General features: G+C 48.8%; 1 protein-coding gene across 1 annotated transcript in view; it reads right to left on the bottom strand.

The window, feature by feature from the left end:
• Positions 1–22,750, bottom strand: part of NCAN (neurocan) — a gene marked incomplete at both ends in the record, with an annotated part of 83,769 nt that overhangs the window by 8,428 nt on the left and 52,591 nt on the right. Inside the window, 5 exons of the mRNA XM_081319106.1 lie at positions 646–728; positions 1,095–1,253; positions 5,920–6,033; positions 8,265–8,381; positions 20,711–22,090. Of these exons, the coding sequence (XP_081175232.1) occupies positions 646–728; positions 1,095–1,253; positions 5,920–6,033; positions 8,265–8,381; positions 20,711–22,090 (1,853 nt within the window). The remainder of the gene's footprint in view (positions 1–645; positions 729–1,094; positions 1,254–5,919; positions 6,034–8,264; positions 8,382–20,710; positions 22,091–22,750) is intronic.

The following is a 22,750-nucleotide window of genomic DNA, read 5'->3' as shown; positions in this document are numbered from 1 at the left end:
AGCTCATTCCCCTCCCCCTCTACCACTTTTCTAGGGTGGTTGTGTACCACCTGCCAGGTGCCAATGTACCACAGGTGGTACCCGTACCACTGGTTGAAAAGCCCTGTTCTAGAATAGTCCAACCTACTGCTCAAGCAGGAGATCCTATACCATTCCAGGCAAGTGGCTGTCGTGTTTCTCCTTGAAAACCTTGGAGCACCCACAATTTATGGAGGCAAGCCATTCCACTGATTAATCGTTCTCACTGTCAGGAAATTTCTCCTTAATTCCAGGTTGTTTCTCTCCTTGATTAGATTCCATCCGTTGCTTCTTGTCTCGCCTTCTGGTGCTTTGGAAAATAGCCTGATTCCCTCTTCTCTGCGGCAGCCCCTGAGATATTGGAACGCTGCTACCATGTCACCCCTGTCAAAGTCAACGGACTTAAGTGGAGCTGGATTTAGATCCCTTGCAGGGGCATAGAGATTCCAAACACATGATGCATTTGGTCCTGCCCTGGGGCATAGAATGGTCATCTCCTGTCTGGGAGAATTGGGAGAACTTCCCAACTTCCCTCTTGGCCGCTTCAATTGGTGAGTCTCAACCCAGGGACCTGTGTGGAAAAAAGTTGCGTCAACCCAGACTGAATCTCCTCTTCCACAGACTCACCAATCCGGTGTTGTCCGTCCACTGGAAATCCTGTTCCACGATGCGATCGTTGAGGCCGATCCAAGTGTTCTCGTGGCTGAAACCTGAAGGGGAGAGAAGAGCTTGGAGTAGGGACAATGCATTTCTCAGGGGCTTGAGTTCTTCCTGGATTATTGATTTGCTTTATTGATCGGCAGCTGTCTATAGGAGGCTCCGCTATTCCAAATGGGGTATGATGGATTGGGTGGGATTTTGTAAAGAAAAAGGCCTTGTGGGATGGTGTGTATGTGTTTGCGTGTGCGTGTATATGTGAACAACCTGCACAATTGCTAGAGCTGCACATCAGGATTGCCAAAGCAAAAAGAAGTACTAGATGGCAGCAAAGAGATACAGAACCTCCTAACTCTTTGCTGCCATCTGGAGGCAATTGGCTCCCTTCTTCTCTCCGTCTCTCAAGTGTTCCAACTTACTGCTAATGAAATTATGTTCTTCCCAGGAGTGAATGCTGGTGAGATGTCCTGACCGCCGTCGGCAATCCCTCTCCGCGTCTTCCCATGCGCGCCGATGCGTGAAGTAGCGATAGCAGTGACCCTGGAACTTACGCCACGTGTGGTCGCAGCCTTCTGTGTCTGAAGGGAGGAAAAAAGCATCAAAAGGGGGCACAACTAAAAGGTCAGCTTTATTCCCCTTTTTAACGAGTGCACCAATTTGCAGCTGACAAACGGAAGAGCTGTTGGAAGATATTGTCATGCTGGGAAGCGGTGGGATCACTTATGGCATTTTCTAGTAAGTGAAACTGGAATAGGAGGAAGAGAGCTAATGACTCTCTCTGCATTAGCGCTAGAGAGGTTACAGGCAGTCCCCATTTGAAATGACGGTGGCATTGGAAAAAAGTGCCTTGTGACCGGTTTTTGCATTGACGACCATCGCAAATATTGCTAAAGTCATGGGATCAAATTTTGGACGCTTGGTAATAAGCATGTATCTATGATGATGGCAGCATTTCAGGATTGTGCAATTACTGCTTGCGACCTTTCTAATTGGCTTCAGACAAGCAAATGTCAATGGGGATAGCTGGATTCACTTAATGACCGCATGATTCACTCAATAACTGCAGTGATTTGCTTAACAACTGTGGCATAAAAGGTCGTAAAGTCAGCGACGCCTCACTTGACAATCCCCTGGCTTAGCAATGACAATTCTGGTCCCAACTGTGCTTTTAAGTCAAGGATTACCTGAATATCATATGAAAAGAGCCAGTTTGGTATACTGGTTAAAGCCCCAAGCTAGAAAATGGGTGACTCCAATTTCTGGTCCTGCCTTGGGAAGGGGATTGGGCCAGCCCCTCTCTCCCACCCCTAGAAAGGAGGCAATGGCAAACCACATCTGTAACCAGGCCAAGAAAACTGCAAGAACTACTCCAGGCAGTCGCCAAGCTCAACCCTGGCTCGAAGGCACATCCACATACCAAAAAACTTAGGACAGATTGTTTTTCCTCCACTGTAGTCCCTCCATTTGTATTTGGGGCTTGATTTGTGGGACTGTCCCTGGTCATCATTTCCTATCCCACTTGCTCTTCTAAGCCAACCATGTTACAGCAGATTTCTCCATCAAGATCATCAAGACAGGGCGTAGGCCACCTGCTCAGGAATAATATTTCCTCCAATTTGCCCTGACCAGGGTGTCCATAGGGAGAATAGGGTTCTAGAACAGGGGTCTTCAACTCCCAGGGCTGGCTGAGGAATTCTGGGAGTTGAAGTCCATAAGTCTTAAAGTTGCCAAGTTTGAAGACCCCTGTTCTAGATGTTCCAGTTAGTTCACTGGGTTTCCCAGGAAAGATATGACTGCTAAGAATCAAAACCAATTTCTCAGCTGACAAGCAGAGCAGAAAAAAATATATATATGCAGGCTTCCATATCCTTCACTCTCACCTTCCCTCTGAGTTTGGAGGGAGTGTATGTGTGTGCTAGGCACACATGTGTTCTCACTCAAAAGCCATGCTTTTCTTTTTATAATTCAATGGCCAGCTTCTGTCAGGAGAAACTGATGCAATATTCCAATTTCAAACCATGTTTGACATTGGTTTGGGTTCGTACGACTGGCTGACTTAACCACATCAAGATAGAGTGGCTGACAAGGTACAAAGTGCGAAGTTTGGCTGATAGTCAATATGGTGTAGTGTGATGTACAAACTCAGCCCGCTTGATTAATTTAAGATTCAGGGAACACAGAAGGTGGATTAATTAATTGACCAGGATAATAGTGTGGGGTGAACTCAGCCATTTAGAATCCTTGCCAAGCCTATTAAATGCAGAGTGCGGTTAAGGAAACAAGATTCAGCCAGACCTTCTTGAGTGAATTTTAATGCTAAGAATTAAGGGTTAGAGTAGAGGTCCCCAACCTTTTGGGCACCGGGGACCGGTTCCGTGGATAGAGGTTTTTTCTGTGGACCGGAGGGGGCCTGGTGGATGGGGCTTTGCTTGCTTGTGCAGACCGGTAGCTGGCATGCTGTGGACTGGTACTGGTCCATGGCCCAGGGGTTGGGGACCCCTGGGTTAGAGTACAGAATCAGGAGACCTGTGATAGGAGAGTCTCTCCTGTCCTCTAATAGTGAGTTCACTAAGGTGGAGCTTTCAAAACTTTAGAATCGTTTTATCTCTGGGATGATTGATCGATGGGACTAAAAATTTGTTGACAGCTAGTCCTCAACTTACAACCACAATTGGGGCCACAATCTGTATTGCTAAGCAAGGTGGTTGTTAAGTGAGTAATGCCCGGTTGTATCATCTTATTTGCCATGGCTGTTAAGCGCGGTTGTTAAGTGAATCAATGGATGTTAAGCAAATCCGGTGTCAACTCTGCAAATGAGCCCGGCTGCAGCAGTATTAGTACCCTAGTAAGGCCACACCTGGAATACTGCAGCCAATTTTGGTCACCATATCACAAAAAAGATGTTGAGAGTTTGGAAAAAAATCAGAGAAGAGCAACTAAGATGATCAAAGGCCTGGAGGCTAAAACCTACAAAGAACAGCTGCGGGACTTGGGTTTGGCTGCCGCTAGTCTAAAGAAAAGAAGAAATAGGGGAGACATGATAACAGTGTTCCAGTATCTGAGGGGCTGCCACAAGGCAGAGGGGGCCAGGTTGTTCACCAGAGCACCAGAGGGAAGGACGAGAAACAATGGTTGGAGACTGATCAAAGAGAGAAGCAACCTAGAACTAAGGAGAAACTTCCTGACAGTGGGTACAATCAACCAGTGGAACAGCTTACCCCCAGAAATCGTGGGCGCTCCATCACTGGAGATTTTGAAGAAGAGACTAGACATTCACCTGTCTGATACAGCATAGGTTCTCCTGCTTGAGCAGAGGGCTGGACTACAAGACCTCCAAGGTCCCTTCCAGCTCTATTCTATTCTAACCATCTTTTCCCCTCATTTGAGGTTGTCACATGGAACGGAGGGAGGGGGCTTTGCTAGTCATAACAATCAGCTGCCCCATGGGAACAAAGGTCATCTGTTGCTCCCACGATCGTGGACTGGGTGTTGTATATGAAAACCCGCCAAATGCATTTATTGGGAAACATAGTCAATTACATAGCTTTGGGAACTTTATGCTAAGGGATTGTTATGGGGAATTCAGACTTGGTTTCACTTTTGACCGTGCCAATACTTTGTAACAAATAAACATGCTCTTTGAGGAATTTGCAAGCCTTGGAGTTCTGCTTTATTAATCTCTGTCTGTCGGAACTGTGACATCTGGCTTCTGCTATTGACTTTGCTTGTCAAAAGCTGGCAGGGACCGTCGCAAATGGAGATCACATGACCACAGGATGCTGCAAGTCTCATAAATACATGCCGGTTGCCAAGCACCTGAATCTGATCATATGAAACAGGGATGCTGCAGTGCTTGTAATTTTGAGGACCAAATGCAAGGCACTTTTTCAGTGCTCTTGTAACTTTGAATGGTTGATAAATGAATGGTTACAACTTGAAGACTCTGTGTGTGTGTATGTGTATATATATATATATACACACACATACGCAAACACACATATACATACAAGGTACTGTCCTTGCCTGCCTTCTCTGAGCTTGAAAAGCAAAATGAGACTCCATTTGACTAGCAATTGGATGGGAAACCACCAAGAGATCCTCTTGGCTGTGGACTAGATCAGGGCTTTTCAACCTTTTCACCCACTGTACCACTTTTAGGATATGGCAACATCTGAGTACCACCAGTCGCCTAGCAAGGTGTCAAAAAGCTTGACCAAAAAAAAGGAAAAAAGTGATGAAGTACAGGTAGTCCTTGACTTACAACAGTTCGCTTAGTGACTGTTCGAAGTTACAATGGCACTGAAAAAAGTGCCCCCCAAGCCACAGCCGAGCAAGACACCTGCCTGCCTGCCTGGCGGCACTCTTCCTCCTATCCGAGGTTTTCATTGTTGTGAGCGTTTCTGTTGAGGATTGGCAGCGGGGGTGGGGGTGTTTGGTTTTTATTCACCCCCTTCTGCTGGGTGGTTGCAGCAGGTTTTGGTCATTTCACATGACCCTGGGACACTGTGGCCGTCATAAATATGAATCAGTTGCCAAGCATCTGAATGTAAATCATAAGACCCTGGAGATGCCGCAACATTCCAGCTGATCGGCACTTCTTCTGGGCTCAGCAGAAGGGCCAGGATCAGTGCCGAGCTCCAGCTGCAGTCTGGCATTGATCCTGGCGCTTCCGCTGAGCCCTGACAGCCCTGCAGCTCCAGCCGTCTCTCACTCAGGCTTGTGCAGTGCTGCCACGGGTTCAGCTCATTCCCCTCCCTCGCTACTTTTCTAGGATGGTCGCGTACCACCTGCCAGGTGCCAATGTACCAGAGGTGGTGTCCGTACCACTGGTTGAAAAGCCCTGGACTAGATTAGGAAGTTGAAAAAAGTCATTCAGGTAGATAATGATGATCACTACCTCCTTCACTATTACATCTCCACGGAGGCATCAGGATTGAGCTCCACTTTATTTTAATGATCACGAGTGTCTACTGGGTTAGGGGAATGTGACAACATCCATGTCCTGCTGGCCTTGCATCGACAGTACAAATTCTGCACCTCTGGCATTTCGCCTCATGCTGCAACTGTACTCGGTGCATAACTGTGCGATTTGCAGACTGAGGTCACGACATGCAGGACATCATTTTGACATCACTGTGGTTTCTGCCAGACACCCAAAGAAGCTGAACATGCTTTGGGATGCTTTATTCCTTGCCTTGAATGAGTTTTGTAAAAAATTGCAGAGGGTCGGAGCCTCCGTCTCACCTCGGTTGCATAAGCTCCCTCCGTAGCTGGGCAAGCACAGGCAGACAAAGGCGTTGATCTCGTCAATGCAAGTCCCGCCATTTTGACAAGGGTTGGATAAGCAGTCATCAATATCTGTGGAGAGAAGAGCCTGTTTAAAGATGGAGACTCCTTCACATTATGGCTGCTGCTGCACGGAATTCACAAATCCCTCTTCCGATTGTCTGGGTTCTGTTTATCAGGAAACCCTTGATAGGCTTTTTATTTAATTTTAAATTATTTATGTCCTGCCTTTATTGTCTTTACAAGTAAATCTAGGCAGTGAACATATCCAACATGCTTCCCTCCTGCTATTTTCCCCACAACAACAATCCTGTGAGGTGGATTGGGCTAAGATAGAAGGACTGGCCCAAAGTCACCCAGCTGGCTTTCATGCCTAAGGCGGGACTAGAACTCTCAGTCTCCTTATCATTGGCCCAATATCACCTAGCTGGCTTTCATGCCTAAGGCGGAACTAGAACTCTCAGTCTCCTTATGATTGGCCCAATATCACCCAGCTGGCTTTCACGCCTAAGGCAGGACTAGAACTCTCAGTCTCCTTATGATTGGCCCAATATCACCCAGCTGGCTTTCATGGCTAAGGCAGAACTAGAACTCTCAGTCTCCTTATGATTGGCCCCATATCACCAAGCTGGCTTTCACGCCTAAGGCGGGACTAGAACTCTCAGTCTCCTTATGATTGGCCCAATATCACCCAGCTGGCTTTCATGGCTAAGGCGGAACTAGAACTCACATCTCCTGCTTTCACACCTGGTACTTTAATCACTAGACCAAATTGGCTTTTTACATATACAGTAACAGGAAAACAATGAACTTACGCTTTATGGTTTTGATGATTAGAAAAAAAAATTATAAAAAGAGGGGTTTTTTTTTAAAAAAAATAACAATACAGTAAGAGGTAACTTTGTATTTGTACTTATAATTGCTGTAAAGAAAATCGGAAACTACTTTTTCTATTTCATGGCTGGCTGGAAAATTCTGGGAGTTGAAGTCCACACATGGTCAAATTGCCAAATTGCCCTAGAGAAATAATACCACTGGATGCCCTGAACTCTCTCAGGAAATATAATCTGTGCGTGTGAGTTGGCTTGAAACACAGACAAGCTCAGGGCTGGAAACAAATCCTCAGAGCTTATCGGAGTTAGAGGAACAGCAGCCAGCTGCATCCAAAGCAAAGATTAACAACTCAACAATCCAGCAGATAAATGCAGTGACATCCATCTGGGAGTGCGACAGCCAAGCGTGTGCATAAAATTGGTCTGAAACTTCAAGTCTCGCTTCTTTGGCTGACTATAGCCATTCCGGTTCTTTCTCAGAACTTAGAGCAAGGGGAGGATTGGGTCAAACATATCTGCAAAAGCGATACACTCCAATGTATTTGCCAACAAATATGGAGATGTTGGGCTTAACTGTGGTGGTAAATCAAGGACTACCTGTAATTTGAGGACTATCCTATATTTGGAGATGCTTTTCCTGTATTCTCTTAAATTTCTCGCAGAGCTATCTCCAGAGCTGCTGAGTGAGGTCCTCAAGAGGCAAGCTGGCTGGGCAGTGTCACAAAACAGATTTCAGAAGCAAAATCTCCAGAGGAGCTTTCTGAATTTGATCTCCCAACATTTTAGGACTGGCTAAAAGCAGGGGCGTCTTCAAACTTGGCAACTTTCAGACTTGTGGACTTCAACTCCCAGAATTCCTCAGCCAGCCTTGGCTGGCTGGCTGAGGAAATCTGGGAGTTAAAGTCCACAAGTCTGAAAGTTGCCAAGTTTGAAGACCCCTGGGCTAAAGCAACGGATGCAAAGAGAAAGGGACAATACAGTGGAAGAAAGGATTCATACAGATAGTCCTTGACTTATGACCACAATTGAGTCCAAAATGTCCGTTGCTGAGTGGGAAACGTGTTAAGTGAGTTTTGCCCCACTTTATGACCTTTTTTGCCACGGCTCTTAAGTGAATCAATGCAGTTCAGTTAGTAACACGGTTGTTAAGACTCTGGCTCCCCCTCCCCCCCCCGTTCACTTTGCTTGTCAGAAGGACGGAAAAGGGGATCACGTGACCCCAGGACACTGCAACCTTCATAAATGTGAGTCAGTTGCCAAGCGTCTGAATTTTGATCGTGTGATCATGGGGATGCTGCAACGGGCCGCAAGTGTGAAAAAGCGGTCCTAAGTCAGCCTTTTCACCGCCATTGTAAGTTTGGATGGTCATTAAATGAATTCTTATAAGTCGAAGACTACCTGTTATGGGTTCGGGAATTGATTCCTGTAAACTTTTCCAGCGGAGGCTCCCATCCACCCCCATCTTCTCACCTATTTCACAGTTTTCGCCTGTGAATCCCGGCAAACAGTTGCAGCTGGAAAGGTTTCCACCGGACTGGCAAGTGCCTCCATGCAAACATGGATCGTTATCACAGGGGTCAGTTTCGGCTGCAAAAAAGGAAACAAGCAGGAAATGAGAAGAGAGGGGGTTTTTTTTTGGTGGGGTGGTGGTGGTTCAGGCAATCCAGGTTGCAGAGAGATTGCTCAGGTCACCGGGGTTTGGTCCGTCTTCTGACGGGACTACTGCCATATGTGCTACAGGGGTCTGCCCTTGAAGCGGCATCTGGTCTAAAAGAGAAGAGCACACTCAGTTCTGGGTGCTTCATAATTCACCTGAGCTGCATTGACTCCTGGTTGCTTTCTGAGTGCAGTTATAATAATAATAATAATAATAATAATAATAATAATAATAATAATAATAATAATAATAATAATAATAATAATAATAATAATAATAATAATAATAATAATAATAATAATAATAATAATAATAATAAGAAGAAGAAGAAGAAGAAGAAGAAGAAGAAGAAGAAGGAGGGACCTTGGAGTTCATCTAGTCCAACCCCCTGCTCAGGCAGGAAACCCTATACCAGACATGTCAAACACAAGGCCCGGGGGCCGGATCCGGCCCACGAAGTGGTTTCATGCGGCCCGCGAAGCCATCCTGAAAACAGTGAGGGAACGGCCCCCACTGCCTTGGCCCTGGCCCAGAGACCCTCCTTCTGCCAGAGACCCTCAGATCTGTCCCACTCCTGCCCAGGCCCCCGTAGGCACCCTTGATGCGAACGAGGTAGAGCTGGCCACGCCCATACGCACTCTAGCCACACCCACCCAGCTGGCCACGCCCATACACACTTTAGCCACGCCCACCCAGTAGGCCACACCCACCCAGCCCCCTGAGGGCAACCGCAATGCTGACACGGCCCTCAATAAAATTGAGTTTGACACCCCTGCCCTATACCATTTCAGGCAAATGGCTGTTAAAGGGGTGAGTTACAGCTTTAAAGCCTTACATGGCACAGGGCAAGGTTGTTTGCTCGAGGGCATCTGCCCATCCCACTCGGTCAAACAGCAGAATGACAGAGTTAGAAGGGACCTTGGAGGTCTTCTAGCACAACCCCTTGCTCGAGCAGCAAACCCTGTAGCACTTCAGACCAATGATTGCCCAATCTCTTCTTTAAAATCTCCAGTGTTGGAGCACCCACAACTTCTGGAGGCAAGCCATTCCTTCTTCTAACCATCAGGAAATTTCTCTTTGGTTCTAGGTTGATAGGTTTCCATCCTTTGCTTCTGGTTATGCCTTCAGGTGCACTGGAGAATAGTTTGACGCCCTCTTCTTTGTGGCAGCTCCTCAAACATTGGAAGGCCGCTATCATGTCACCCCTAGTCCTTTTCATTACAGACACGCCCAGTTCCTGCAACCGTCCTTCATATGTTTTAGCTCCAGTCCCCTAATCATCTTTGTAGCTCTTCTCTGCACTTTTCTAGAGTCTCAACATCTTTTTTATATTGTGGCAACCAAAACTGGATGCAGTAATCCAAGTGTAGTCACGCTCCACAAAAAGGATGGGTACACTTCAGACCTCCTCCCTGCCATGTCATGGGGCCTTGGAGGCACCTTCACTGTAGCTACCCCAGTCCTTTGGAACAGCCTCCCACCCGAGATTCCGCTGGTTTGTACCTTTTAAGCCTTCTAGAAGAACATGGAGATCTGGGTCATCCCCGAAACCTTGAACTACGACAGTGATGGCGAACCTGTGACACATGTTTCATGCCCAAGGCACGACTAGAACTCACAGTCACTCAGCTAGCTTTCATTTTGTATTTATTTATTCATTGGTATCCTGCCTTTATTATTTTTACCAACAACCCAAGGCAGCAAAAATGTCCAACCCACACCTTCCTCTTCCTTTTTCCCCCCACAACAACCCTGTGAGTTGAATTGGGCTAAGAAGGAGCGACTGGCCCGCAAACTGGCTTTGATGGCTAAAGCTGGGCCTGAACTCACTTCATGTCCGAGGTGGGACTAGAACTCACAGACTCCTGGTTTCTATCCCGGCGCCTTAACCTCTAGACCAGACTGGCTCTCTGTGTTGACTTATTTGCACTGTATTTCTTAATTTGGCTAGTGAACTGTAGGGAGCAGCTGTGTTGGAGACCAAATGAAGGAGATGATTCAGGGGCTGGACCGAGGCTGGCCTTAAATTGCACTCGGTTACTTGTTCCCCTCTTGCCTGACTGACAGAATAACCATTCCAGTCCTCTGATTACCACCTCTTTGCCATCCTCCTACACTGGATTCCCCTTCTATCTGGGCAAGCCCTTTGCTCTGATGAGTGACACTGCAGCTGAGTGCGTGCTTTGCCTGCCTCAATTGGCCATCTCCTGCACAAAGGCCTCTTCTGATTTTTGCAACTGCTGGTGGAGCAAGCCAGGGGAGCTCAAGTGCTCCGATGTGTGCGCACGTGTCCCCTCATTGCCTCAATGAAAAGCCCAACATTGCTTCCACGGGGTCAGGTGGCCTTTTACGAGCCCAATTCTCACCGCCATGCATTGGTGAAATGGCCGTGGGCATCTGTTTGGTGAGTCAACTGTGGTGGTCATCCTGGAATTCATTACAGATAGGCCTCGACTTACAACTAAAGTGGGGACCAGAATTGCCATTGCTAAGCAAGGGGCGTATGTGAGTCAACCCCGATTTTTACAACCTTTTTGCCAAATCGCTGCAGGTCATCGAGGGAATCTGCCCTCTCCTATTGACTTTGCTTGTTGCAAGCCGGCTGAGAAGGTCACAAGTGGCAATCAAATGAGCACGGGACGCTGCAACTGTCATAAATACATAACAATTGCCTAGTGCCCAAATTCTGATCACATGATCGTGGGATGCCACAATGGTCGTAAGTTTTTTTTTCCCAAGATGGCGGCGACCACGGGCGGCGTTTTGTGAGCTCCGTGACAAGTTTGCACAATGGAAGGCCGGGAGCTCACTTGAGACCCTACCGAGGCTGCATCTGGTCAGGGATGAACATCGGGCGGGCGTCGCTTCGGCGGCGTGGAGCCTTTCCCCCTAGAGCCTCTCCCTCTCGGAGGTTGGCAGCGGCAGCGGCGATTGCCTTCTGAGGAATGGCGGCGGCGGCGGTCGGGCGGCTGCCGAGTTTCCCGGCGCCCGAGATCAGCTGCCGGGCGCCGTTTCTGGCTGCAGTCTCTTCGGGGCGAAGTCTCTCCCTCTCAGAGGTTGGCAGCGGCGATTTCCTTCTAAGGAATGGCGGCGGCGGCGGCGGTCAGGTGGCTGCCGAGCTTCCCGGCGCCCGAGATCAGCTGCCGGGCGTCGTTTCTGGCTGCAGTTTCTTCGGGGCGGCAGCGACGGCTTGGGCGGCCCCCAGGCCGGCTGCGGACCATCTGGCGCTCGTTTTTCATCTGGTGGGTGCCTTTCCCAGCTGCCTGGATTGCTTTCTGCATGCCGTTGGTGTTTTGGCCTGTAAAATGGCCACGGATCATCTGGCGCCGGAGTCATCTGGTGGGCGCCATTTCCAACATGCTGACTTGGCGGAGTCTTCTTGCTCTGAACATGGCAGGGACCTGGTGGCCTGGAAATCGGCCGCGGAACATCTGAGGACTAACTGGGCTAGTCTCTGGCAGCATGCTTGTAGCCTTTATCTTACTTAATTGCTGCTGCTGCTTATGGGTCTGGCAGCCTGAAGATCAGCCCTGCCTGTGATTGTGATTGCATTAGGACTACATCGAATGATGGCTCAAGACCGATGCAGGGTTTGGATAGACGGAAACTTTCTTCTCTTGTGTCTTCCTTTGATGGTCCGGAACAAACCCGGGATTGGACCGCGGTGAGAGGGCGGCTCCGAATTGGTCATCAACCTCCCCGCTGGTGTGAGAGGCCAGTGGGGGAGGTTCCACCCGGCAATGATGTTTACCTAATCCAGACTGAATCTCACATCTTTGGTGAGAGGTTAGTTGTGAGTTCATCATCATCTGGACCGGCTCAGGTGAGAGCAGAGCCGGACTGGTGGACAAAGACATGTTCCAATTTTAACATCCTATAACATCTGATAACATCGGACCTCCATTGTGAATAATGGCTCACACGGACTTTTGTTTGTATGGTCCGATTACAATACTCTGGACCGGACTTGTACGCCCTCAGGGGGGCTCCTCCCTCCTGGTCACGACCAGCCCGTTCGCTTACCATCTCCCTTGATGACGGGCCCAATTGTTGGGATCCCGAGAGGTGGTTGGGTTTACCTAGGGGCCTCTGGGGAAGACGCATTAAGAGGCCCCTGATACGTTTTCTGGCCGGTTATTTTAAAGGGTTAGGGAGGGGGAGGAATAGTGGTAAGGGGAGAAAATTACTAACCGGCACCCAGTCTGGGCCGATTATGGCCTCTGGCGGGATGGGGTTGGGGGTGGAGGCGGCTGGCTCCGCGTGTGCTGGGGTGGGGTGCCAAATCCCCACGACGATAGTGAATGGCAGCAGGTGCTTGCACGGAGGGCCACATCAATATCCGGGATCGCGCCCTCGCTATCTTCGAGCGGTGGCGCGCTCCGACCCTCCGGTTAGCACCCTTTTACCCGGGGATGAGGGTGATCAGGTCCCTGAGCTTAGGCTGGTTTATTTTAACGCCAGATCCGTCGTTAACAAGGCTCCCCTCATTCGCGATCTGATCGAGGAATGCGCGGATCTGGCATGCATTATGGAGACCTGGTTGGGCTTGGAGGGAGGGGTGCCTCTGACCGAGTTATGCCCTCCAGGTTTCCGGGTGCTACACCAGCCACGGGCTCAGGGCAGGGGTGGTGGGGTGGCAGTGGTTGTCCGGGAGACTTTATGTCCGCAGGAGGCCACCATAGTCCAGATGGCCGGGAGTGAATCCCTCCTCTTGAGATGTGGTCCTCGGGCTCAGTTGGGCTTGTTGCTCACATACCTGGCGCCCAGCTGTGTGGCAACAGCCCTGCCCGAGCTGCTCGACACTCTCTCAGGGTTGGCGGTGGAGTTCCCCAGGCTTATAGTTCTGGGTGACTTCAACCTGCCTTCACTGGGAGGGTCGTCTGAGTTAGCTCGGGAGTTCATGGCCTCCATGACGGCCATGGGCCTGACCCAAGTTATTGAGGGCCCGACTCATGTGGGGGATCATACTCTCGACCTGGTGTTCCTATCTGGACAGTGGTTGGATGATCTGGGAGGGGGTTCACCAACCATTGCCCCCCTGTCATGGTCAGATCATTACCTCCTGCGGCTGGTCTTCCGTTATGCCACCCCCCGCCGCTGGGCTGCGGAACCGACCAGGTGGTTCCGCCCCAGGCGCCTAATGGACCCGGAACGGTTCCAGAGGGCGCTTGGGTCTATACCCATCACCCTTACCCACAGCCCAGTCGATGTCCTGGTGGATGCCTGGGAAAGGGTGGCCGCCGGGGCACTTGACTGTGTTGTACCCTTGCGACCTCTGACCCGGCGCAGATCCCGTTGGGCTCCATGGTTCTCTGCGGAGCTCCGGGAGATGAAGCGTCGGAGACGGGGTCTAGAGAGCGGTTGGAGGTCCAGCCGGTCCGAATCTGACCGATTGCAGCTAAGAACCTTTATAAGGTCTTATCTTGCTGCGATAAGGACAGCGAAGTCTAACTACTTTGCTGCCCTTATCGCGTCCGCAGATAATCGCCCGGCCGCCCTGTTTAGGGTAACCCACTCCCTCCTTAATCAGGAGGTGAGGGAGGACCCCTTGCAGGGACGAGCCGAGGAGTTTAGTCATCATCTGGCGGACAAAATCGCTCGGATCCGGACCGGTCTGGACTCTGACTGGGCAGAGTCTGATGTGGAGGAATTGGACGGTCTTGAGCATGTTATCTGGACTGAGTTCGATCCTGTTTCCCCTGATGATGTGGACAGGATCATGGGGAGGCTGAGCACCACCACCTGTTTGTTGGATCCGTGCCCCTCCTGGCTAGCTTATGCGGCTCGGGAGGGGACACGAGGCTGGTTCCACGCAGTAATAACTGCTTCCTTGAAGGAGGGTGTCTTTCCTGCCGCCTTGAAGGAGGCAGTAGTGAGACCCCTCCTCAAGAAGCCTGCTCTGGACCCGGCTGTTTTAAATAACTATCGTCCAGTCTCCAACCTTCGCTTTTTGGCGAAGGTTGTTGAGAGTGTGGTGGCGCATCAACTCCCTCTGTTCCTGGAGGAAACTGATTATCTGGACCCGTACCAATCGGGTTTCAGGCCCGGATACAGCACGGAGACGGCATTGGTCGCCCTGGTGAATGATCTCTGGCGGGCTCGGGACAGGGGTTGTTCCTCTGTCCTGGTCCTATTAGATCTCTCAGCGGCTTTTGATACCATCAACCATGGTATCCTACTGCGGCGTCTCAGGGGGTTGGGAGTGGGAGGCACCGTTTTACGGTGGTTCTCCTCCTATCTCCTGGGCCGTTCGCAGTCGGTGTTGACAGGAGGGCAGAGATCCGCCCCGAGGCCTCTCATTTGTGGAGTTCCTCAGGGGTCGGTTCTCTCGCCCCTCCTGTTCAACATCTATATGAAGCCGCTGGGTGAGATCATTCGTGGTTCGGGGTGGGGTATCATCAGTACGCGGATGATACCCAACTTTTTCTTTCCACCCCGAACCAACCCAGCGATGCCCTCGCCGTGATGTCCCGGTGCCTGGAGGCGGTCCAGGTCTGGATGGGGAGAAACAGGCTTCGTCTCAATCCTGCCAAGACTGAGTGGCTGTGCATATCGGCATCTCGGGTCAACCAGAATATTCCATCTTTAACGATGGGGGGGTGAGGTGTTACCCCCCGTTGATAGGGCTCGCAACCTGGGCGTCCTCCTGGATTCACGACTCAGTTTTGAAGACCATATAGGAGCCGTGACCAGGGGGGCTTTTGCCCAGGTTCGCCTGGTGCGCCAGTTGCGACCCTATCTGGACCGAGATGCCCTACGCACAGTCACTCATGCGCTCGTGACCTCCCGTTTAGATTACTGCAACGCTCTCTACATGGGGCTGCCCTTGAAGACCACTCGGAGGCTTCAGCTGGTGCAGAATGCGGCCGCGCGAGTTGTGATGGGGGTTTCCCGATACTCCCATGTAACACCTCTACTCCGCGAGCTGCATTGGCTTCCAGTTGCCCTCCGGGTGAGATTCAAGGTGCTGGTGATGACCTAAAAGGTAAAGGTAAAGGTTCCCCCGCACATGCGTGCTAGTCGTTTCCGACTCTAGGGGCCGGTGCTCATCTCCGTTTCAAAGCCGAAGAGCCAGCGCTTGTCCGAGGACGTCTCCGTGGTCATGTGGCCGGCATGACTAGACGCCAAAGGCGCACGGAACACTGTTACCTTCCCACCGTAGTGGTCCCTATTTTTCTACTTGCATTTTTACGTGCTTTCGAACTGCTAGGTTGGCAGAAGCTGGGACAAGTAACAGGCGCTCACTCTGTTACGCGGCACTCGGGATTCGACCCGCCAAACTGCCGACCTTCTGATTGACAAGCTCAGCGTCCTAACCCACTGAGCCACCGCGTCCCTTGGTGATGACCTATAAAGCCCTAAATGGCTTGGGTCCGGGATATCTGAGGGAACACCTGCTGCCGGCATCAAGTTTCCTTCGTCCAGTGCGCTCCCACAGGGAGGGTCTTCTCAGGGTCCCACCGGTAAGAAATTGCCGGCGGGTAACACCCAGAGATAGAGCCTTCTCAGTGGGGGCGCCTGCCCTTTGGAACCAGCTGCCAGTGGAGCTGAGGACTGCCCCCGACCTCCGTTCATTCCGCCGGGGCCTGAAGACCTGGCTCTTCGAGCTCTCTGGCCCAGGCTGAGGATCAATCTGATTTTAATTGGGGTTTTATTTGACAGGGGCACATACAATTTTTTCTTTTAAATCTGTTTTAACTTTTGTATCCGGTTTTTTAATTACCCTGTAAACCGCCCTGAGTCCTTCGGGAAAGGGCGGTATAGAAATGTAATAAAATAAATAAATAAATAAATAAAGTGTGAGGTCTTTTTTTTTTTTTAGTGCCATTGTATCTTTGAACAGTCGCTAAATAATAGGTTGTAAGTCAAGGACTACCTGTTCTGGGATGACTTCCTTAGAACAGGGCTCCTCAAACTTGGCCACTTTAAGACTTGTGGACTTCAACTCCCAGAATTCCCCAGCCAGCTGCCTGGGGAATTCTGGGAGTTGAAGTCCACAAGTCTTAAAGTGGCCACGTTTGAGGAGCCCTGCCTTAGAACAATCACGGTCACGTGACCACAAAGTGAATTATGGCCTAAGGAGGAAACTCATAGAAATAGAAGTAGACCTTCCTTCCTCAAACAGTTCACAAGAGCATAAGAAGCAACCTTGAATTAGATCAGACCAAGGATCTACCTACTTTGGCATCTGGCAATTCACAAGGATCATCAGATGCCTCTGAACTGTCTCCTGAAGCTTCTTAAACCACCCCTGCAATATGCTTGCTACTGTGTACATGATTTGGGGGGACCATTCCATTGTGGAATACAGTCAGTCCTCGACTTATGACCACCCTTGAGCCCAAAATTTCTGTTGCTAAGCGAGACATTTGTTCAGTGAATTTTGCCCCATTTTACAACCTTTCTTGCCATTGGTGTTAAGAAATTTGGGGCTCAGATGAGGTCGTAAGTCAAGGACTTACCTGTACTCACAGCTCTGGGGTCCAAATGCCCAAAAGGGTAAGGAAGGCCTTTGAACTATGGTGCTGGAGAAGACTCCTGCGAGTCCCTTGGACTGCAAGGCAATCAAACCGGTCAGTCCTAGAGGAGATCAACCCTGACTGCTCTTTAAAAGGCCAGATCCTGAAGTTAAAACTCAAATTCTTTGGCCACCTAATGAGAAGGAAGGACTCACTGGAGAAGAGCCTAATGCTGGGAAAGGTTGAGGGCAAGAGAAGAAGGGGACGACAGAGAATGAGGTGGCTGGATGGAGTCAATGAAGCAGTAGGCGTGAGCCTAAATGGACTCAAGAAGATGATAGAGGACAGGAAGGCCTGGAGGAACGTCGTCCATGGGGTCGCGATGGGTTGGACACAACTTTGCAACTAACAACAACAACAAGGGGTAAGGAAACTGTGCGGAAGCGTTTTGTGTATTTAGCAGGGGAAAAAAAAAATCTGTGGAGCCCCGTTAAGCATCTGGGCTGCCTGAGCAGGACATGCTTCTGCTTTGTAACCACATTAGGAACAAGAGAATAAATCCAGTTAATCAATATCCCGAATGTATTTTCCACAAAAGCGCATTACACGAGCTTTGCAAAATACAAGGCAAAGACTTTGGAATGGTTATGTCAGAAGACCCATTTCGAATTGTAACGAATGACAGTCCCAAGGGCTTAGCGCTTCGAAGCCTTTGTAGTTAGGAAAGAAAACGTGACATCCGAGCACGCTTTGGGGGGAACGGGACTCGGTTAGCTGCGCGAGTGTCACTGGACACAGTGGGGAGTCTTGAACAGCGCAGCCCTTCCAGCAAAACACACAATTACGCCGACTGCCAATTTTTCCCCCTCTTCTCCAGCTCTGGAAAGGAAGACATGTCTGCTATTGTTTCCTGCCTCCGGAGAAGCCATTGCAAGTAATCCTCAACTTACAACCATACAGCCATTCATCTCTGCTCAGAGTTACAACAGCGCCAAAAAAAGTGATTTACGAACTCTGTTCACAGTTACATCCATTGTAGCAGCCCCCACGGTCACATGATCAAATTCGGGGCACTTAGCGACCGTCTATTTTTGACAATTGTAGCATCCTGGGGTCATATGGCTACCGTTTGTAACCTTCCCGTGGCTGGTTTCCGATGAGCGAAATTGATGAGGGAAGCTGGATTCACTTAACAACAGCATGATTCACTTAATAACTGCAATGATTCGCTTAACAACCTGGGCAATAAAGGTCACAAAACCAGGCACGACTCGCTTAACAATTGCTTTGCTTAGCAATGGTCACATGATCAATTGTAGTCATAAATCAAGGACTGTTTTTTTCTCTCATCACATGACACTCCCAGGACAGTCTGCAACCTCGCTGTTTCTCTTCCCTGTCTCTACTTTTCCCGTTCCACCAAATCTCGTTCTAGGTCTCTTCCTTCCCCAAACACTTTAAAAAGGACAAAATTCAACCTTTGCCCAGGGGTTCCGACCTGCCATCAGCAAATCCAGGTAGCACAGATCCTGTCACAAATTCCCCCAACCAATGCAGAGAATTTTAGAGGGGAAAAAACAGAGAATTTGAAAGCAGCTCCTCTCCTGGGCCCTAGCTCTCTAGTGGCGGGACACACGCTTTGCGTGCTGATCAGTTCCATCGTGAACTTCAACAATTTAAACAGAAACAATCCAACACCAGACTCGTAAAAGTGCCTCCATTCCTGAATTCAGGCATTCTTCTGATGTTGGATGGGCCTTCAACTTCCAGAATCTCATTTGCTAGCATGGCTGTGGCTGGGATTTTTGTGAGCTGAAGTCTATTCATTTTTTCCCCACTCGAGCACAAAGTCCCCAAGTGGTTTCCAAGTGAAGCGGAAATAAAGTTAACTGTACTGTTTTTCTTTGATTAAGGTAGTCAGTTTAGCCATCTCTGTTAATTCCAAAAATGAAAATTTGACTTTGGGTTCTGGTGACTAGGTAGGTCTGTTGTTACATAAATGGTTACTACCTACTATTATGTAAAAGTAAAAAGGTGAAGCTGTGTGTAATTCCTGGGTGTGCAGCTAACGAGTAGGCTGGCTTGGTCACTCAACAGTGAAAAAACTGTCACTCAACAGTGAAAAACTGTGAAGCAGGCACAGCAATGCCTGCATTTCCTGCGTCGCATGAGAAAAGCTCATCTTCCTTCCCTGTTCTGACCACTTCCTACAGGGGGACGATTGAGAGCATCCAGTCTGGTTTAGAAGCATCCCTGCTTCAGACAGGAAGGCGGTGCAGAGTGGTGAGGACGGCTGAAAAGATCATTGGCAGTTCCCTCCCTCCCATCCAGGCCATAGCAGAGAAGCGTTGCTTGAACAGGGTCCGTAAGATTATCTGGGACACGACACATCCTCTTCACGACCTGTTTTCCTCGTTACCTTCTGGGAGGAGGGGGCTTCATGGTATCGGTAGCAGAACATCCAGATTCAGCCATAGTTTCATTCCATACAGCATTAACCTTGTGAACTCTCAAGCTTCCTCCGTCCGTTATGTATTCAAGATGAACGGCGATTAATATTTATATGTTACTTATATGCAAGGGTGTAGGTGTATACATATGTTGTATATAGTATGGTTAGGTGTGCGTCATGTATGTGTTTCACTCTGAGAGCAGGCAACTAAATTTCATTTTTGATGTGTGCCGTTGTGCCCACAGTAAAAACAATACAAAACAATAAAGGTTATCTTATTTTATTCTACTGCTCTAAAAAGAGTGGGAAGTCAATACTTTTCTTTCTTTCCTCTCCTTTCCTCTACACCTTTTCCTCTTCCTTTTTCCCTTTCCAATTTTCCCACTATTTTCATTTTTCTTCATATTTTATATTTTGGTAAACTAATAAAAATTTGGAACCAGAGGGGAAGTCTACTCATTTGAAGAACTCCGCGGGAAGAAGAAAGCTCTTTCAGATGACAGATCCTGGAACATCACTGCCAACAAGAGAATTTATTGGTTGATTGATTATGTGTCATCAAGTCATTTCTGGCTCCTAGCGACCACATATTCTCCAATAAAGAAAGAGAAAATTTAAAAAAAAAATTGAGCCAGTGTAATACAAGGCAACTCCGCTCATTTAAGAAACAGTCCATAATTGTGCATTTCGTCAAGTTTCTTTTTCTGCTAACATGAGAAATTACAACTTGGGGGGGACATTTTTTGGAGGGACACTGGGGGGCCTCACCCAAATTTCGAGGGTCCCCTGTTGGGGTGTACTTACAAATTACAGAGATGCCTATTTACGGGTTGTCCTCGACTTACGACCACAGTTGAGCCCAACATTTCCATTGCTCAATAAGGCAGTTGTTAAGCGAGTTTTCACAATCTTTCTTGCCACGGTTGTTAAGCGAATCATTACACACATTAACTTCGTAACGTGGCTGTCAAGTGCATCTGGCTTCCCTATTGAGGTCGCAAAAGGAGACGCTGCAATCGTCATAAACATGAGCCAGTTGCCAAGTGATCAGATTTTGATCACGAGACCATCGGAATGGTGCAAGGATTGTAAGCATGAAAAATGGTCATAAGTTACTTTTCCCCATGCCTTTTTTACTGTGCAGGGTCGCTGAACAAATGGTTGTAAGTCAAGAACTACCTGTAAAAAAAAAACTTCCTGGGGCTACATAAGGATGGGGGACCTCCTAAGAACTTGTATACAAGAAGGAATGGAGCTGATGTATGTTTGCTGGCCGACCTGTCTTGACATTACCATCTTTTCCCCTCCCTACAAAGTCACTATATGGGGAAGGGAGAGAGATTCTTACCAAGCAAGCTGTCATTCATCTCCTGAGCCCACACCAGACGGGGGATTCCTTTGAGTCCTGGAACATCTTCTTTCTCCTCTCCACTCCCACTGTTGGTCTCCATGGGGAGAAAGTCTCCAGGGTCAGAGGGGATGTATCCTTCCAGATCCATCTTGGCTTCCACCTCTCCTTCGGTGTGATCTATGGAAGGTTGCAAGCTTGGCACCACAAGCGCGTTGTCAAAGGCAGATGGCTGTGGAAGTTGTATAAATTCTGAGGTGCTGTGGAGTGGGAATGGAGTCCTCACCTCCGGCAAACTCAGGGCTGTGGTCTCTGCTCCTTTCTTGGCCTCACCTGGAAGGGATTGAGCAGAAGAAAAGAAGATGGTGGGATTGTGAGCGGGAGGTCTCGCAGTGGCGCCGTCTGGCCAATGGGAGCCACCATTGTCTTCCTCTGGGCTTTCACGGTGACTTGGCTCTATCATGCTGGATTCAAGGTGGTTCTCCATGCTTTGAGTAGCCACTTCCCAGCTGCCTTGTGCCTCAGAAAGATCCAGGACTTCCGTGAAAGTGGAACCATCTGGAGGACCTAGGATTCCTTTGTTTGATCTGGTGGTCTCCATATTATCCTGGTTGTGGTCAGGCACCAGCCACGCCTCAGTTTTCTCAGGGAGGAATTGAGCTTCCTCCGAGTACACATTTTCTGGAGTTGGGGAGATGACATCTTTTGGGGAGAGAGTCACAGCTTCTTGTCCCCTCAGCTCAGATGCTTCTTCTGAATGTTGGCTGCTGTGTTTCAAGACAGTGTCCTTTCCTGCGATATCGAGGAGGCTCACTGTCTCCTCTTGGTTAACAAAATGTAGAGTTTCTGGCTCCGTTTCTCCACCTGCATTCTCTGGCAAGTTTTGGTGGTCCTCAAAAGCAGGTCCTGGAAGCTCTTCGCCAAAGCTCATTATCTTGATGTGACTTTCTCGGGAGCTGTAATCATATTCCCCACTTGCCTCATCAATGTGTGGTTTGTTCCTCTGGTGCTCAGAGGATAGAAGGGATTCTGCTGGGGTAACCAACTGTCCATAGCCAGAAGAATCATCTTCATGGTCTCCAGCTGGGGTCATCCCTTGAAGATAGCCGCCTCGCACGCTGGTCCCCATGGAAGCATCTTCAGGATCATATCCTGTAGTCACAGCAACTTTCTGCAGATCAAGTAGAACATTAGCTGAGACCGGCAATGATGTGGGAATGTGCTCATTATGTACATCCTTCTCCTGGCTTCTTGGCCCAGAAATTGTCCAATATTCTTGGTTGGTTCTTTCAGCACCTGTGTCTTCTTCCAAAGAATGAGGTGTTGATGCAGGAGAAAAGGTGATTTCCTTATGGTCTCGATTCTCAAGTAAGGGTAACCCTGGGAAGATATGCACAGGATTAAAACATAGGTATATGTTAGGAATATACAATGCTTCCAATTTAATTCCCTAAAATGTTTCAGAATATGCAGGGGTGTGAATACAGCATCTGCCGCTAACTTCTTAAAGTAGCCCTGCCTTTTCCTGGGATCACACACTCAGGACAGCTTCAAATCTTAGGACAAAATTTCAGCTGCTTTAAAGAGTTGCAGACAGATGCTGGGTTCATGTCCCCATCTACTCCAAAGCACATACAAGTGTGCTCATATCCAGTATATAGACAGAGTGAAACCTCCTTTTAATGAACTGCAGGTGATCCTCATTTAGTGACCATAATTGGGACTAGCAACTTGGCCATTAAGCAAAGTGGCTGCTAAGTGAAACTGCAACTGTGCTTACGATCTTACTTCAGCTTTGCTCTGCTGTACACCCAGTAAACCTGCAAAGATCGTAAATGTAAAGATTGGTCATAAACTTACTTTTTCATCACCATCATAACTGTGAATGAAGCAGTTAATAAACAAGGACTGCTGGTACAGTAATTGTGAGGTGGTTATCTTTAACCTGTGGAGCGTGGTGACCTAGCAGTTAAGACGCTGGGTTTGTCAACCAGAAGATTGATAGTTCAAGACCCACATACCGGATGGAGCAAGCTTCCA

Source organism: Vipera berus (genome assembly GCF_964194415.1).
Source record: "Vipera berus genome assembly, chromosome: 1".
Classification (NCBI taxonomy): Eukaryota; Metazoa; Chordata; class Lepidosauria; order Squamata; family Viperidae; genus Vipera; species Vipera berus.
This window is presented reverse-complemented; position numbering and strand designations above follow the sequence as displayed.